We start from the raw sequence: 16,917 nt of genomic DNA on the forward strand, positions 1-16,917 counted from the left end.
GCCCGGCCCGGCCCGTCTCCCCGCTCCTTCCCTCTCGCCCGCCGCCTCAGCAGCCAGCCAGCCAGCCGCTCCCTCCCCCCTCCCCCTCCCTGCGCGGCCGCGCGGCACGACACTCGGCGCCGCTTTACGGCAGGGCCGCCAAGCAGGTCGCGCGGAGACGGCCGGCCGCGCACAGCGCCCACCTCGGGCTCGCGGCGCACGGGTCGAAAGCCGGCGGCGGGGGAAGCACGGCCCAGGCCAGGCGCGCTGCGAAAAGTTGCCCTTCTCATGCAAAACTAAGCAAAATCGCGCTCAGGCTCGTGGCGTCTTTCGTTTAATAGCCGCAGCAAAGACAATTTTAAGAGACTGCCCAAGGGAAACTGGGCTTTCAAGTCACCACGATAGTAAAAGCCGTGCAAGGCGCCCTGGATTCCTTGCGAGAAGGAAAAAAGGCGGGCCATTCAGATGTAGAATGATAATGGAAACCAATGAAAGAAGAGTAGGCCACCGGCTCCCCTCCACTTAATAGTAACGGCTTAGCCGGCTGGAATTAAGCGAAAACGAGCCGCCAACCCGGCGATTTGTCGACCTCGGCTTGGCATTCAATTCGCGCGGTCAGAGGCGGCGCCCGGCGCGGCCCCTCCCTCCAGCCGCAGGCCTCTGTGGCGTCCCATCCAGCCATATCCTAGAAACCGGCCTGGCGGGAGGAAGCGCCCGGGCGAGGATGCCGTTCCCCCACCGCCCCCAACACGCGCACATGGGGGACTCTAAGCGGCGCGGAGAGAGAACCGGAACTGCTTGGGCAGAATCTGTCAAGCGAGCAGCCCGTCAGCCTCGACCAGCGAGACGCACGCGCCCCGCTCCGCTTCCCCAGCTTGCTCCTGCGCCACCTGCCGGTCGGCGGAGAGAGAGGTCGGCGCCGCTGCGGAGACTCACGGGCGATGCATGGGCTGGGGGGACTTCAAGGTGACGCGCTAGTCCAAGGGAGGTGGCGGCTAACTGTAGCCCCCGGGACGATCACATACCTGCAACGATCAGGTCTCCAGCAGAGGCCTGCCTCCGGGGGCTCCGTCATGCGTGGGCCTTCCTGGCTGGTCCTGAGCAAGTCAGCACCTGCTCGGCCTTGGTGTTCTCCAGCTGTGAGATCAGAGAACACTGTGACCCACCTTGCAGGGTTGTTGTAAGGCAAAGCTTGAACTTGAATTCAAAGTGCAATCCTATACATGCCTGCTCCAAGGACTTGTTCTTCAACAAGTGGACCTAAGCGATTTCAGGCCAAAAATGAGAAAACTAGACTTGTTTTTGCAGCCAGATCCTACCTTTACTAAGAAGGTAGTCCCATGGAAGTTCCATGAGGTTTACTCCTAAGGAAACATGTCAATATGCATGAGTTATCTCATGTTTCTGGGAGGTTGGGAGAGGAAAAATTAAATATCTCAAGGTTTCAAAACAGATGTCAGGCAGTCAAAAAAGGAGACATTTGCTTATTTATTTAATTTCCATACTACACTATAGCCAAAGCTATTATCGTAGAAACTAAAGAGCCTTCTTTCCGCCTACCTACAGAAGCCATTCCTCACTCTCCCTAGAAAATGGTGAGGATCACAGAGAAAGCAACATCCTTAGATTTCTGAAAATAGAACTGTGCATACTCAGACCTTAGTCACAGTCTCTTGTGCTAGTTAACAGCACTGTTGCGGGGGGGGGGGGGGGAAAAAAAGGCATTGGGAAACCCCCCCCCCCACCACCCCCCCCCCCAGTGCAATCAACAGGTTTTCTCCTGTTAAACTACAGTCCTGAAAACCAATGTCAGAACAAGCTCCCCTGAATTCAGCAGGGCATGTGAAGATTGCGCTGTCAGTGGGACTTGGTCTGAAGTTAAATCCAGCTGCAGTCTTTGCAAACATATGTAAATATTCCCCACATGTCAGTGGATTTTGGGGGGTTATTTTGAGTGCTTGGTATGCTTGGTTTTTTGTTTTTTTGTTTTTTTGAAGCCTCTCTCAAGAATGTATACTTCAAAATATAGCATCTACAAATATAAAGATTAAGGCTCCCGTCCTAACATACACACCTACTGGGAGTAATTTTCATGGACATCAGTGGTACACAGATCAGAGGCAGTAAGGGTGCAATTCTAGGCAGTATTTGGAAGTAAGCACGCTTCAGCTCTATGAACTGCTGGGACTGGGTTGCAAGCCTATGGTATTTACTCAAGAGTTGTTCTCATTCAACACACTATGACTTACTTCTGAGGAACATGTTTGCATTTGTGCAGAACCATGGCTGCAGTCCTTGTGCACACCAGGCAGTGCTGACAAGCCAAGTATGGTCAGACCACTGGACTGGGGGATCCAGAGTCTAGCCCTGCTCGACTACGAAGCTCACTTAGTGAATTTGGACCAGTCGCGGTTTCTCAGCCTAACCTACCTTGCAGGGTTGTTGTGAAGGCATAACAGGAGTAGGATGAGGCTCATGTACTCTATCTCGGGCTCCTTGGACGAAAACCGGGATATAGTTGTAATAAATTAAAACACACTTCTCCTAAGTAAAACACAACACGGACAGGGACTACACACGTCATGTGTGAATAGGGCCTCAAGCGAACCCCTTTTCCTCTCCTCTTAAGGAGCAGAACCGAATTCTCCCAGGCCCGCATTCAACTTCAAGCGCCCGCCTCCGCCTCAAGTGAGCCAATCTACAGCCGGGAAGGCGAAAGGAGGCGGAGCCAAACGCACCTGGGCGGGAAGATGAGGAAGGGCATGAGTAGGCGCGGTGCTTCCTCCGTATTTTAGACGGCCGTTTCGCTGCGCATGCGCCTCCGCGCCCCTCCCCGCGCATGCGCTTCCTTTCGCTGGGCAGACGGCTGGCTCTCGGCGCATGCGCTTCCGCTCGCGTGGGCCTGCTAACGCCGATCCGCTGCCGCCGCCGCCGCCTGCATCCGGGTCCTTCAGCTGGGTGCCGCGCGCCGAGAGAGCCCGCCCGGCTGGCGGAGGAGGGGCGAGTATTGTGCGAGCCCAGAAACCCCGCAAAATGGCCGCCGCGCCGCCGGGGCCCGTCGCCGCCTGCTCGGCCTCCGCCGCCACGGCCAGCCCCGGCCAGACGCAGACAGAGTTCAAGAAGATCACGGAGCTGCGCGTCATCGACCTCAAGTCCGAGCTGAAGCGCCGCAATCTCGACGCCGGCGGCGTCAAGACCGTCCTCATTGGCCGCCTCAAGCAGGTAGGCGAGGGAGTCGGCGGCGGCAAGGCCCGTTGCCGGCCGAGCCTGCTCCCGAGGCTCCGGAGGGGCCTGCGGCGGCGGCCGCGTTTCCTCGCTTCCCCAGGCGCCGCGCGAACAGGGAGAGGCCTCTCGGGCCCTTCGCGGGGCTGCTTCCCCGCCTGAGGAGCCCGGCGGTTTTCCCGTCCGCTGGCCCGTGGCCTTGCCCAGCGCTGCTCCCGGGGAGCCCGACGGCTGCCGCCCGGGCGCCCCAGATTTCCCTCTTCGGAGGCCTTTTGCGGGTGAGCGCGCGGGGCCGCGAGCTGAGTGGCTGCTGACCAAGGACCGGCCAAGCCCGCGCTTTCTGCAGCCTTCCCGATGTGGGCCTGGAGGCATTAGGGGACGCAGTCTTCTGCCAGTTCAAACAGAGACTGTCTAAGCTGGCACGGGATTGATGGCTGTTTAAGTAAGGACAAGATCCTGTGCATTCTTCGGAGGAAACCTGTCCAGCGGGGCTAGCTGGGGTATGCTAGGAATTGCTGGCTTTTCGCCCCTATATAAAGTGGCTACGGCTTGCCCCCTTAAATTTTTAGGGAAAAGCAAGTCCTAAACTAGAGAAAGTGAAAGCAATATATAGAAGAACTGTACAGACAAGAAGAAAGGATGACAGACTCTTTCGAAGAGGAATCCTCTGAGGAAGAGCCTACAGCATTAGAAACTGAGGTGAAAACTGAAAGCAATTGAAAGGAATAAAGTACCTCGAGTAGACAGGATACCAATAAAACTACTCAAAGCTAAAGAGACAGAATTGATCCAAATCCTAACAGGAATATACCAGTAAATGTGGGAAACAAAACAGTGACCCACAAACCAGAAACATTCGCTATACATACCAGTCCCCAAGGCAGGAGATGTCAAGAAGTGCAGAGCTATAGGGCCATCGCACTAATTTCCCATGCAAACAAAGTGATGCTCAAAGTATTGCAACTAAGAATACTTCCTGTTTGGAGCAAGAAATGCTTGACTTTCAAGTTGGATTCTGAAAAGGAAGAGGCGCTCCAGATTATATCGCAATGTTATGTTGGCTACTGAAGCGCGCCAAAGCATTTCAGATGATCAGTCTGCGCTTTATAGAATATAGATTGTGTGGATCATGCCATGGCTGGTTCTGAAAGAAATTGGTGTGCCTCAGCCATTGATTGTTCTGAAGTGTAATTATATTATGGACAATAACCTACTGTTAGGAGACAATACAGTGAAGTAGAATGGTAAAAGTGTTAGACAAGGTTGTATTTTATCTTTCTATTTGTTTGAGCTGTACATGATAAAGGAAAGAAGGATTAGGATCTGAGGAAGGAGTGAAAATTGGGGATGCATCAGCAATTTAAGATATGCAGATGGTACCATATTACTGACAGAAAGCAGCAATGACTTGAAATCACTCCTGATGAAGGTAAAAGGAAAAAGATCAGAACTGAATATTAAGAAAACAAAAATTATAACTACAGAAGAATTACAGAACTTTACTGTCAGCAATGAAGTAACTGAAATTGTGAAAGGTTTTGTCTGCCTTGGCCATACAATTCAGCGGGAGACTGTGGACAAGAAATTTGAAGACTGAGACTTGGAAGGGCAGTAATGAAAGAACTAGAAAAATAATTAAATGTGAGGATGTATCCCTGGAGAACAAGGCCAGGATCATTCACAGCATTGTATCTCTGATCCCTGTGTATGGGGGTGAAAGACGGACAGTGAAGAAGCCTAACGGGAAGGAAATGGATGTGTTTGAAACATGTTGCTAGAGGAATATTCAGTCTGGACCAGCAGAGAGACAGACAAGTGGGTCCTAGATCAAATCAAATTGGAGCTTTCCCTAGAAGCAGCAATGGCAAAACTGAGGCTGTCATACTGTTCACACATCATAAGAAGATGGGACTCCGTGGAGAAGACACGCATGCTAGAGAAAGTCAAAGGCAAAGAAGAAAAGGAAGACCAAATGTGAGTTGGACGGACTGCATAAAGGAAGCTGCAGCCTTGAATTTAGAACAGCTAAGCAGGGTGTTGTGAATAGGACAGTTTGGAGGGCTTTTATTCATAGGGTCACCATGTTGGAGTCAACTTAATGGCACATAACAAGAAGTAAAGGCACAATCCTATGTGTAGTTATACAGAAAAGTCTTGCTACTTCCAGAATTTCCCAGTTAGGAAGGCTGTTTGGAGAATGCTGGAAGGCTTAAGACATTTTTCCATTAAACATGGCCTGGGACTGTGCCTTACCTGAGTAATTTTTCTCCCTTTTCTCCCATCCTTCCATGGAGCCCAAGGTAGAGTCGACTGTAGTTCAGGTATCTTTCTCTGCACCCCATTTGGTCCTCACCATAACCTTGTGAGGCAAGTTGGACAGTGACTGGCCCAATGTCTCCCATGGAGCCTCTTGAAATGGGGATTTCAACCTGTCACTTCCCCAATCCCAGGTTAACACCAGCTGCTACACCACACTGGCTCTTGACAGGCCTCATGTTCTGCACAGATCAGTGCAAAGTGCCAAGATTTGTAATAGAATGTAGAAAGACCTACTTGGTGGGAGGATAGGATATAGATTGTATTTGATAATAGTTTTTTGAAAGTCCTGTGTTGGGAATTGCTGCTTGTTTCAACAATGCTTAGAAATGTTAGGAGCATCATAAATGATTTTGTTTGAGGCTAATTCCTTAAAATTCTAGTTGTTTTGTCTCTTGTTTTAAATTCTTAGCTGGATTTTAAATCTTTGTATTGTTGCTAAGTTTTGCTTTCAGTTCTCTTTTAGACTGTCATGTTAAGTCATTACAGTGTACAGTTATTGGATGTTTGGTATGGTTTTCATTGTTGTGAATGGCCTATTGCCTTTTGTAGAAACACAATAAACAAACAAACAAGGCTTGCAGTCCTTTTAAGTGCTTTGATTTCTGTACTGCAGGCACTATTTAAGAAAGCGTACCCTTTTCTTTAAAAAGAAAAACTTTGAGAAAGGCCCAGCCCAGTAATGGTTTTTGTGTGTGTGCGTGCGTGCGTGCACTAGAAGGGGAGCTGCGGCCTTAATGACCCCTGCATGAAAAGTGCAGCTTCCTGCATCGAATAGCATGACTTGGCCAGTCACCCAAAGTCATTGGACAGCTTAACCCTAATCATGTTCATGTGAAGTCAAGTGCCATATTTTGGTCCTCCTGGCAGTCTTAAATGCTTATTGCTTATTCCCATTTGAAACTGAATTTCTTGTAAGTGCTTTTAGGGTGGACACAGATTCATATTTGCTAAGTGGTAGGTCACTGTTCATAAACTTATAACCATTCATAATTCTGCTGCCTGAGCATATACAGGTGACCAAAGGTACCCCCAGATGAGAGCTGCTTGCCTTTATGCACATTGGTGCTGGTGTGCAGCACATTTGGGTGTGGGGGGCAGTGCTCTGTATCCTCTTGCAATATGGAACAGCGCATTACTATGCTTCAGATGTTTGTGTGGTCAAGTGACCCCTCTTGCATTATACTAAAGGGAGTGCTGACTGTCTTTGTGAGAATATAAGGAAGCCGTGTTATGTTTTTCAAACCTTCTGTGAGGGCTGTATAAGAACCATGTCTATCTTCTGTGGTGTTTGAGTTTGAGAAAGCTTTCTTTCCATAGTGTAAATAGGTATATACTCTGTGGTGGACAGAGGCACAAAAGACCTATCACATCTAATGGTCCAACCAGGAGTGGTCACAGCTCAGTAGTTTTTCAATTGCTGAAAAACCCAGATTGGCTCCCCAGTTAAAGGATATTGGGTGCCAGATGATAAGAAAGAAAGACACTCTAAAATTCTACTGTTCATCACACCAAGATTAGTTGGAGCAAAAGACTGACTTGCATTAAGGCAGTTTCATATGTGGACTATTTCTCTTGCCAGGTCCAGTGGTCTTGCTTCTCTGGCACTTTTATTTTGTTCCTGTGACCAGTGCATAGGACATAAGCGCATTGCTTAAACTGAAGTGATTGTGTGAACATGACAATTACTTGTAATTCATGTACCAGTGGTTGATTAAGCCTAGCTACCTTGCAGATGACTTGTTAATTGCCTGAACTGAAGTGGTTTGCTTGGAAATATCTTTTTCTTATGGCTTGTTGAAGAATGTTGTGGATTTTCTTCCACTGCTGTTTATAGATGTGGCTCAGGTGATTTTTGAGAATGCAGAGATTCGAGGATTAGCTAAAAGGAGGATGATGTGTTAGAATCAAATATAGACAACAGGGAAAAGTTACTCAGTTTGCCTAGGATGGGCCCGTTAAATTTTAAATAACAGAAAATACAGAGGTTGGTGAAGCAGTTACTGCAGGTAATTATTAGTGATAACAAATAATATAAACACCTGCATGTCTCTGAAATTATAATCTTCATTAAGTGGATCAATAACAAATGCATTAGTAATCTTCATTTCCTTTCCAACAGTTTTTACCATATGTTAATTCCAAGGTTGCTTATGGGATGTTTCTGTACTTGGGTCCTTTTGTGCAAGTGTAATGATATTCACATTGCTTGTAAAAGACACAAGTATATGTATGTTCTAGTTTATCCTTTTAAAATAAGTACCAGCAGGATGTTTTCTTCTTTTTATTTTAATATTTCAACAAAATAACTGCTGCTGCACAGAATTGAACATAAAAATTTGAATATGAAAATACAAGTTTCTAAGGACTATATATAAACTTCAACAAAAGTACACCAAATATGAAAATAATTATTCATTTGAAAGTAGTATCTATAAACCACCTGTTCAAACATTGCAAGCACTTGAATTCATTGTGTTGTAAGAGATGAACATTTATCCTTCCAGTACTGTAATCCCAATTGTTTTAGCTGTGAGTGTGGAGATTCCATTTGTGCTGACCATGCATTAGCATTCAGGAAGCAGGCAGAAATTTAAAAGAACACATATATCAATAAAAATATATCACCAAAACATGCCTAGAAGAAGCATTAACTGTGTTATACTTTTATCAGTTAAATGGCTTAGATAAACTCTTACTGAAAATGTGTTATATTCATTTGGTATTAAACAAATGGTTTTGCTGTATAAGGTGTAACCTGAGAGCCATAGTTACTTCAGACACCAAAGTGGTGTTCTGTTGATTAGACAAAATGAGATAATTAATTTGATATTCTATTCTTGCTCATTCTGTGTATCATATTTGTTCATCAGTAATAAGTATATGCAGACATGGGTTGTTGGTCAGTTTGCTTTCAATAGTGAGGGAGATGCCAAAGGTGTAAAAACCATCAGGGCTAAACCAAGATATCATTTGCATTTGCAAGTACAGGCAGTCCCTGGGTTACAAATGAGTTTGGTTCCTGAGAACATCTCTAAGTCAGATTTGTATGTAAGTTGGATCACATATGTACAGGTCGGATTTGTCTTAGTATATGTATATATCTTTTCTATGCATATAAAATACTCAAGCAACACTTCCATATAGCGTTGTACTTCCTCACTCACAGGGGTTAGGGGTCCAGGCTCTAAAACTGTGCAGAAACTGTGAATAGCTCTAGCCCCCTGGAAAACCTTGACTCTCAATACTATGGATCAGACATGTACTGAATTGCTTTTCCCTTTCTCTCCCATATCATGGTCTGATCCAGCAGGGCTCCTCTTCTTCATTTATTACATGTTTATGCTCTTATTACCCATCTTTCCTTTCACTCATCAGTGCCGCCTCATTTCACTAACGAAACCACCCATTAACTAAAACATCAGTTAGTATTATGTATGAGCCAGATCACTAGGTTAAGCAGGCTTTTCTGTTTTGCTGTGCTGCAAATGAAAATCTAACATAGAAACATAGAAAACAGAATGAGTCAGAAGGGGCCTCCCGGGCCATCTAGTCTGACCTCCGGCACCAGCCGGCTCCGCTCACGACATGCCCACCATGTGATCTCACTTGTATTGAGTGAGATCACGTTTTAGAGTTGCAGTTCAGCAAATAGCTAGGTATTTGTGGTGCAAAAGCAGTGAAGCTGGCTCCTTTGTAGTCGCTGTAGGGAGGGGGCAGCTTTAGCCACCTCACCCTCTCATCAACCCTGCAAGCACTGGGACTGTACAAGAGGTGTCTAGAGATTGCATGGGATTGTGGAGTCTGTGGGTTGTGCATCCCTTGGCTAGCCAGGCAGAGACAAAACACAGTATGGACTGTAACATGGGTCTGAGCTTGAAAAGTCTGAAACTTCTGAAAATGCTGCTTCCTTTTTCCACCCAGAGCCCAACACGAGTTGTGCTTTGTACTTTGGAAAGTGAAGTTAATTTGATGTGTATGATGTAAGAGTTAAGTTGTAGTTCTGATATAACACAGGTGTGTCTTGTTTCTCCTTAGGCCATCGAAGAGGAAGGTGGAGACCCAGATAATATTGAAATAGTTGTTTCAGTAGATACTCCTAACAAGAAACCAACCAAAGGAAAAGGTTAGAACTTCTGTGAAAGCGAATTTGTTGAAAATTGTAACAATGGCCAAGGGATTTATACATCATTTAAAAGTACTTTTCTGTAAGGCAAATCAGTGTTCTGATATTTGCTTAAATGCTAAGTGCAGCTTTCCTCAGCCAAGACCTTTATAAAGTCTGGTGTTCTGTCTGAGTGTGATTCTTTCCATTCTGTTCAGCCCCATTCAGCATGGTCAAGTATCTGGGCTGGTAAAAGTTTTTAGTTTGGACTATCTGGAGGGATCATGTTGGACAGGGCCACCTCACAGGCTGTATCCCTCAATTCTTGTGCCCTGTTTTTCTGAAAACAGACGGCCGAGAACCAGCATCCCTGCAGTTTTTGGGTGAACGAAAATTGACTTTCTCAATGGCATTTAATAAACCATAGTCTGTTCATTTTATTTAGACTTCATTTTTCTGTCCATGCAGTACCTAGGGCAGCTTGTATAAAAATAATTACAGAGGTGAATGAGTGCACATAACCAATATTGCACATCACTTAATCCCATCCTTATGCTGGAGTGCTCTGGTTTTTCCAATGCCATGCTGGGCTCTTTCCTTTGGTTTTAAAGCAAACAAACTCCTTTTTCCCCTCATGGTGAGCAGTAGAAGGCAATAGCATTAGACTAGCTCTTGGCTTGGACTGGACGCTCCCTCCCATCTTTGAGAATATGGCAGAAGGATTTGGATATTACATCTCTAGAACCTTTCCTTCTTTGCTCTTCCCCCCTTCTTTGCTCTGACATCCGATGGGGAAGGGCAGAGGAAGTTCTGTGGGGCTTTGTCTTCAGCCCTGTCCATCACTGGAATGCGATCTGAAGAACATTTTCAAGATGGAATTCAACCCTTGAACTGAAGGTTTCATATTCCTGTTGTGCAGAGTTGACTGTGTCCCTACCCTGGTAGCTGCTGCTTTTGTGTTGTGTTTTGTATTTTAACGTGTTGTGTGCTTTAGGGTGCTTGTGTGAAATTTAGTATATGCTTTGGGACATTTGGAGAGGAGAGCCCTTCTGAGACTTGGAGAGCCCATTTGGAAAACAGTGAATGAATTAACATGTCCTTCTAGGTAAAAAGCAGGAAACTGATGAACTCAGCTGTGATGCTTCAGTGGAAGATGACTCCTTGGTCAAGGTAATTTTGTTATGTAAAATAAGTTTGAGGATCTTATCCTAAGCACCCTTACTAGGGATTAAGTCCTAGTGGACTCATTGGAATGGCTGAGTAAAGGTTCACTGTGCAGCATACCGGATGATGGCACCTAAAACATAGTTTACTTCCATTGTTTTCTCTAAACAAAACCTTGAAGAATGTACAAGCGACTATTCGTGCTGATCTGGCAATTTATCATTGTTATGTGATCTTGCAATAAGAATAAAGCCTCAAGTAAGCTCAGTGGAAGCATGACCTGTTTTCCAATTTAGTATGGAGGCCCTTTTGCTAGCTAGAAACGTTAGTTTTAAAAGCTGCTGAATGCAAGATTCATGCCATTTCCCTCTGCTACATCGTGGTGTTCATTTTGAAAGGAGAGTGAATTGGAAGCTCAGGATGCAAGTGACCAGGATGGACATGACGAACTGAAAGACTCTGAGGAACCTGCAGAAAATGAAGATGAATCCTTGAATTCGAAAGCATTGCCTCCTGTAGACAAGAAGAAAGCTAATTCAAAGCAGTCAGAGAAGGACAATGAAAACCAGGTACCCTGCAGAACCCCTTCAGCAGATTGTTGGAGTTATCTTTTAAAATATTTTTGGTAATTGTTCCATTTAGTTGTGGTACTTGTTATATTCTGTAAACTACAAATGAATGCCACCCAGTCTTTTGTTGTTGCCATCTGCTGAAATGATGCTGTTGTTATTTGCAGAGGAGTCTACAAATCCGTCTTCTTTCCTACCCCTGGCAAACACCTCCCTGTTCTTGTAAAGGTTGCACTTCCCTTCTTTCAGTGCATGCAGTGTCAAAAGGTGTGCAGTTTAGGGGTGGACCAAAGCCCAAGTGGTCTGGATTCCCCTTTCCTAGCCTTGACTGGTTTATTAGCTATGGCCTTTCATGGGCAGGAATAACCTATCTACAGGGATCCATGTTATAGCAAGCTCTAGTTTTTATTGTTAATTCAAAGGCTGCCCTTGAGCACAGTTCAGAAGCTTCAGCTGGGGCAGAAATCAGAGACTAGAATTCAGGCAGGCTTAGCCAAATGGAGCTCTAGTACACCCATTCTGAAACACTGGTGCTCTCTTATTCACTTCCAAGATTAATTCAAGATCCTGGTCCTTTAAGGGCTTGAACAGCTTGGGGTCCAAATACTTGAAGGAGTGCCACTTCTCACCTCAACCTGTGTGTATGTTAAGGTCATCAGCTGAAGCCAGCCACAGGAGAGCTGTGTTCTGCATGAGGGGGATGACCTTTTCAGTGGCTGCACCCCAATACCAGAATGCTCTCCTAAGGAAAATTCAGCTTGCACTGATGTAATAATACTTGGCATCAAATGAAATTGGTTTTTATTTGCCTAGGCATCTTAATCTGATTAAGTGGGCGGTTGCTGGTTATAGCAGGTTTACTACCTCTTAGTTCTTACTGTGTTTCAGTTTCAATATTGGATTTGTAATGTAGATTTTAACTGTTTATACATCACCCTGGAGTATTTTTTTGGAGTTTAGAATTTTTTTAAAAAATAAAAACCTGTAATTGCCCTCACTGTTGTTCTTGGGTTCTGCAAAAGCCTAGTTTGAGGCAGAGAAGCTGCTTGTCTTTGCTTCCTGGACAAATTGATTAAGGGGTATGAAAAGTGTTGATCTATCCTCTTATTCAGGGGAGAGCAAAATGGGAGCAGTGGAAAGACTGGGTGCTTTGTCTCCATCCGTACTTGTGTGACTTGGATCCCAAGAGCTGTGGGACTCCCGTCTCCATTCTTCCACAGGTGGTGATGTGCTGGTCTGGGGAATGCCAGGCAGGTGCTTCTGCCTGCAAAGCAGAGCCTTTGCAGGGGAAACATGAAGTTCCAGTTCCTTTTCAGTGCATCAGCAAGCTCCTCAAAGGCAGACAAGTGTTGAGAGCATTCTGCTGGGGATGGTGAATAAGCTGCCTTAGCAGCTGGTATCTCATTCTAGCTTTCTACCATGATATTGCAAAGAAGTTGTAAGCTCACCCCACTTCCACTCCACACCATACGTTTCAGGGGGATAAAACAAAAGCAAAATGGTGGGGCAAAGAACTGCCAAACCTAAGCAGGCAGCAAGATTTCCTTGTTGAGTGAAGTATGTTGGTTTTGTTGCTTTCTGTCCACTTGCCTGCATATGTTACTGGTCTGAGCAGATATGAATGGAAGGACCCTCTCTTTCCTCACGCCAGTCATAATATTTTATTTATTCAGTTTATGAGTTGCCAAAATGCTCAGGGCAAACTCATTAATAAAAATAAATATAGCTTGTTCATGTTGAAAAAGGAAGTTCATGTGTACTCCCCCAATTTGCTACAGGAGACATGCATTTTGCTGAACAAAACCCTTCATTTCTAATTCTTCTGTCTTTCAAGGAACACTGTGTGATGCATGTTTCTGGTTTCCCCCTCGGACCTGAGAACAGGCAGCATCTGTGAAATTCTTAGTTGTGTCAGGGTGGGTCAGCTGGAGTCTTCCCATTCTGCTTCTGGTAAATGCTGCTGAACTCCATGGGACTTACTCCCCCAGCATGATTTCTAAACATGATTTAATAGGAAGGCTCTTATGTAATACTGAAGATGTAAAAATGTCTGGAAAACTTGAAACCCTGAGGAAACCCTCTGTAAGATTCCCTTCACAGTCATTTCTTTCATTTCTTATTAAAATTACTGAGCTAATGTAATTTCTGCTAATAGGGATTCTCCATCTCATGCTCAGTTTTTCAATATGTGACTTGAGTCCACTTTTATCATAATATGTGAAGAAAACATGAGTTTTTGACAGTGTGAGTTTTCTGCTCTATGTTTCTGGGCTTGTTCTGATTAGTTGTTGCACAAGTCAGCTAGTGTAGTTCTGAAACAAACACAGGGAGACTCTGTGAATGATTCTGCCACTGCCATCATATGCAATGGAACGGTGACCGGCTGATCACACCTATGGTGTCTTTTTTTTTAAGTTGAGGCGTACATCTTTATTTTTGAGGCTTTATTAATAAAGCTACCAGGTAGACCTTACTTTTATGGAATGCATTCTCAGCTAAAGCTGGCAGCAAAATAAAAGGTCTGTATCTACTTTTTAGGGTTTAAAAGCAACTAAGTAGCTGTTTCCTATGGTGTAGGCATGGGATTGATGCTACCATTGGGAACTGTCTTTCAGAATAAATATTGAGGAATTACGAAAAGGAATAAAATGTCACTCTTTAATATTGTGTGATCGCTTGAGAATAAATGCTTAACTGTGCTTGGTTACCATTTCCACTAGTTTAAAAAGTCTTCCTCAGAAGCCAAATAAGCTCTCCTTAGTTGTGGCTTCACACCAGAGTTCCCTAAATGCCACCCAATCAAGTCCTCCCAAATAGGAAGAGTTGCTTGCTTCTCCAGCCTTCCTCTTCCTGCTTTTTCTGGATTCTTGGTTGTTCTGGGAGACCCCTTCCTGAAGTCCCTTCTTGGCAAACATAAGATCTTAAAATGAATGTACATAGTTTCGCAGAAGTACTGTATTACATTTAATTACATAGCTTTAGGCAACAATTATAAATTGCTTGAGTCTACTTCTCAATATTTTCAGATTTAATGCTAATTTTATGAGCCAACCAAGTTATACAAAATACATTTTATGCTCTTAAAGTAATGTTAGTGACTTTTGGTCTGTAAAAATGCTAAAAAATATTTCCTATTTTTCTGTTTCCCTCTGAAATAGAATAAAGGTTTGTTTTGTTCCAAAAACAATTGTGGAGCAGGGTGGGGTAGGGGGATGGTGAGTTTTTTGTTTGTTTTTGCCATGGCATCAAAAATTTCTGGAGACTTTACATCTTTAGCTAGGCTTAGACAGCTATTTACCAGGAAATGATGCTTGGCTACAATGTCCAAATGCAGTTTGTGGGCCCTTTGCTCCAGAGGCTGCTTCCTGCCTCAGTTGAGGGTAACCTCTCCTCCTCTGCCACAAGGTCCTATTTGGTAAGTCATACATGAAGAGCCTAGAGGATGAGAGTTCTTTATTCCTCGAGGAGTCGCTTGGATTTGGACGGGAGGAGAGAAATAGCCCTACTGCAGTCCACACTAGTTAAAGGAGCTATCTTTTTAACAATAGTTCAACTTGTGGAGAGTCAGGCAAAGCTCTTTAATGCTGTCCAGTGGCTTCAGTGCACTTTAGAAAAGGCTGCCTTTTCTAACCTTGGGAAAGACTTGTTCTAGAGCAGGCAACAATGGTGCTGCCCGGGGCGGCATGAGGGAGCAGCTGGTGAGCTGTCTTCAGGTCATCGGCATTCTGTTCAATAAGGCGAAATTCCTCTGCTTCAAGAGATCATGAGAAGGCAGAGGGCTGCAAAGCTGCCCAGTGTTTTTTTTTTTTTTAGAAAGCATCTTATCTGTTGAGTGTACCTCTCTCCCCAGTGGGAGTCAACTATCCATGGCAGTGTGTCAAGGCCGGCTGTGGGTCAGAGTTCATGCTCTCTCTGTTAGTGCCACTTTTCTCTTCCACATGCCTTTGCAGTCCAGCCAGCTGACGTTGTTTGCCTTGCTTTGTTTCCTCATCCTAGGGCAACGACATTCGAGAGACAGAAGACGAAAGCTTGGCTGCTGCTCATGTAAGTTTCTAAATTGCCTTATAAACATTGATGAGGAGGCTGGTGGTACTTGAATGCAGGAAAAGGCATTTGTGGGGCCCCTCTCAAGTGTGAGGTGTTTTTGCATTTTTAGAAAGCTTCACACAATTTTGATTTTATTGTAGAATTAGGCTACAAAGACAATGTAGATGCATCCAGCCTAGTGTCCAAAGCCTAGTCAGCATTTTCTAGGATGGGCTGTGGTCTCCCATGTGGGATGTGGCACATCCTGAAAACTAGCTTCTTTGCGAAAGGTTGCGTTGTGTTGACTTTGCCTCACATCCTCTGCTGTTGCTGTCTCACAGAAATGGGCTTTAATGCAGTAATGCTGTGATGTCATATTCAGTGGGCAAGGGCTTTGGGTGCCATTGAAGGGCAGCGTGAGTGAAAGAGCTGAGCCATTGATGAGCTGGCCTGTATGCATTCTGTGGGATGTGCAGGAGTGGCACGACAGCACGACTGTTGCATTTGTGAGAAGATGCTCTGGGGGTTTCTTAATCTCAGGTACCAAAATTTTGGAGACTGTGAGGCGTTTGTTTATATGCACTGATGCCAGGCATAAAAAAAAGCCTCACATTGTTGATGTATGGGCTTCCTAGATATGTCAAGATGGTAATGGCGATGCTTTCCTCATCAGTCCTACCTATAGTTTGTATTTGGAGTTTCCATACTATCCATAAGCTGGTCTTTGAAGCAATAAATGGGCCATCTGCTAATGGTAGCACAGATCTTTCTGTGTGTTTCTTCCTTATTTCCTGAATAAGGTGCAGAATGTTGAATGTAAAGTTGAGATTTAAACTGGAGAAAAGACAGTTACTTGAGGCTTTGCATCATTAGGCATCAAATTATTGCCCTAAATGAACAGTAGTTTCCCTGCTATGTTTAAGCTGGCTCCTAATCAAGGATACTTACCTGAATTTAATTTAATTTACAGGATGGAGAAGAAGAGAATGAAAGAGGTATGTTTTAAATTCAGTAGAGTTTTGAGTGCTCTAATTCACTCCAAGTTGCCTTTTGTAGATGGCAGGTGCATTAGTTTCTTTCCTATCAGACATGCCAACTGTGAGTGCCTCTGCCAAGGATGGTGGTTGGATCTGTGCTCTCAGCTGGCTTCTCTCCTTCAAAATGTATAGATCAGTTACTTCAGTGGATGTGTGACACTTGCATAAGGCCAACCAGTGCCCTAATGGAACAAAGATTCCAAACCCCTTGGCTATGCATCTTGTGCGCACGGTAAGTCTTGGTGTCTGCGCTTTATCTTGCACTGCAGTAACTGATTCATGCCTGATGAGAATTAAATATTCTACAGAATGGAACTTGAATGCCATTCAGATGGACCACACACTACTTCCACACTTTGGCAATTGCCACATCATGCTTTAACACCTTAAATGAAATTCTGGAACATGTGGGAAAGCATCATCTAAAAGCTACATGGTGGGCTGAAACTACAGAACCCCACCCCCCATTAACGTCATACTAAAGAAGACTTCTAGGAAG

General features: G+C 44.8%; 1 protein-coding gene across 4 annotated transcripts in view; it reads left to right on the forward strand.

The window, feature by feature from the left end:
* Nucleotides 1-2,919: 2,919 nt before the first annotated feature.
* SLTM (SAFB like transcription modulator) overlaps nucleotides 2,920-16,917 on the forward strand; it is a 28,595-nt gene continuing 14,597 nt past the window's right edge. The window contains exons 1-6 of one of the 4 annotated variants that reach the window (XM_044438607.1): nucleotides 2,920-3,201; nucleotides 9,556-9,643; nucleotides 10,728-10,792; nucleotides 11,185-11,355; nucleotides 15,352-15,399; nucleotides 16,352-16,376. In XM_044438607.1, the coding sequence (XP_044294542.1) occupies nucleotides 3,013-3,201; nucleotides 9,556-9,643; nucleotides 10,728-10,792; nucleotides 11,185-11,355; nucleotides 15,352-15,399; nucleotides 16,352-16,376 (586 nt within the window). In that variant the 5' untranslated portion in view covers nucleotides 2,920-3,012. Of the gene's footprint in view, nucleotides 3,202-3,307; nucleotides 5,176-9,555; nucleotides 9,644-10,727; nucleotides 10,793-11,184; nucleotides 11,356-15,351; nucleotides 15,400-16,351; nucleotides 16,377-16,917 lie in introns of those variants that run through there. The other 3 variants (XM_044438608.1, XM_044438606.1, XM_044438609.1) reach the window with 3 other exon arrangements.

The sequence above is a fragment of the Varanus komodoensis genome, unplaced genomic scaffold (genome assembly GCF_004798865.1).
Source record: "Varanus komodoensis strain SLA01 unplaced genomic scaffold, ASM479886v1 scaffold33, whole genome shotgun sequence".
NCBI lineage: Eukaryota > Metazoa > Chordata > Lepidosauria > Squamata > Varanidae > Varanus > Varanus komodoensis.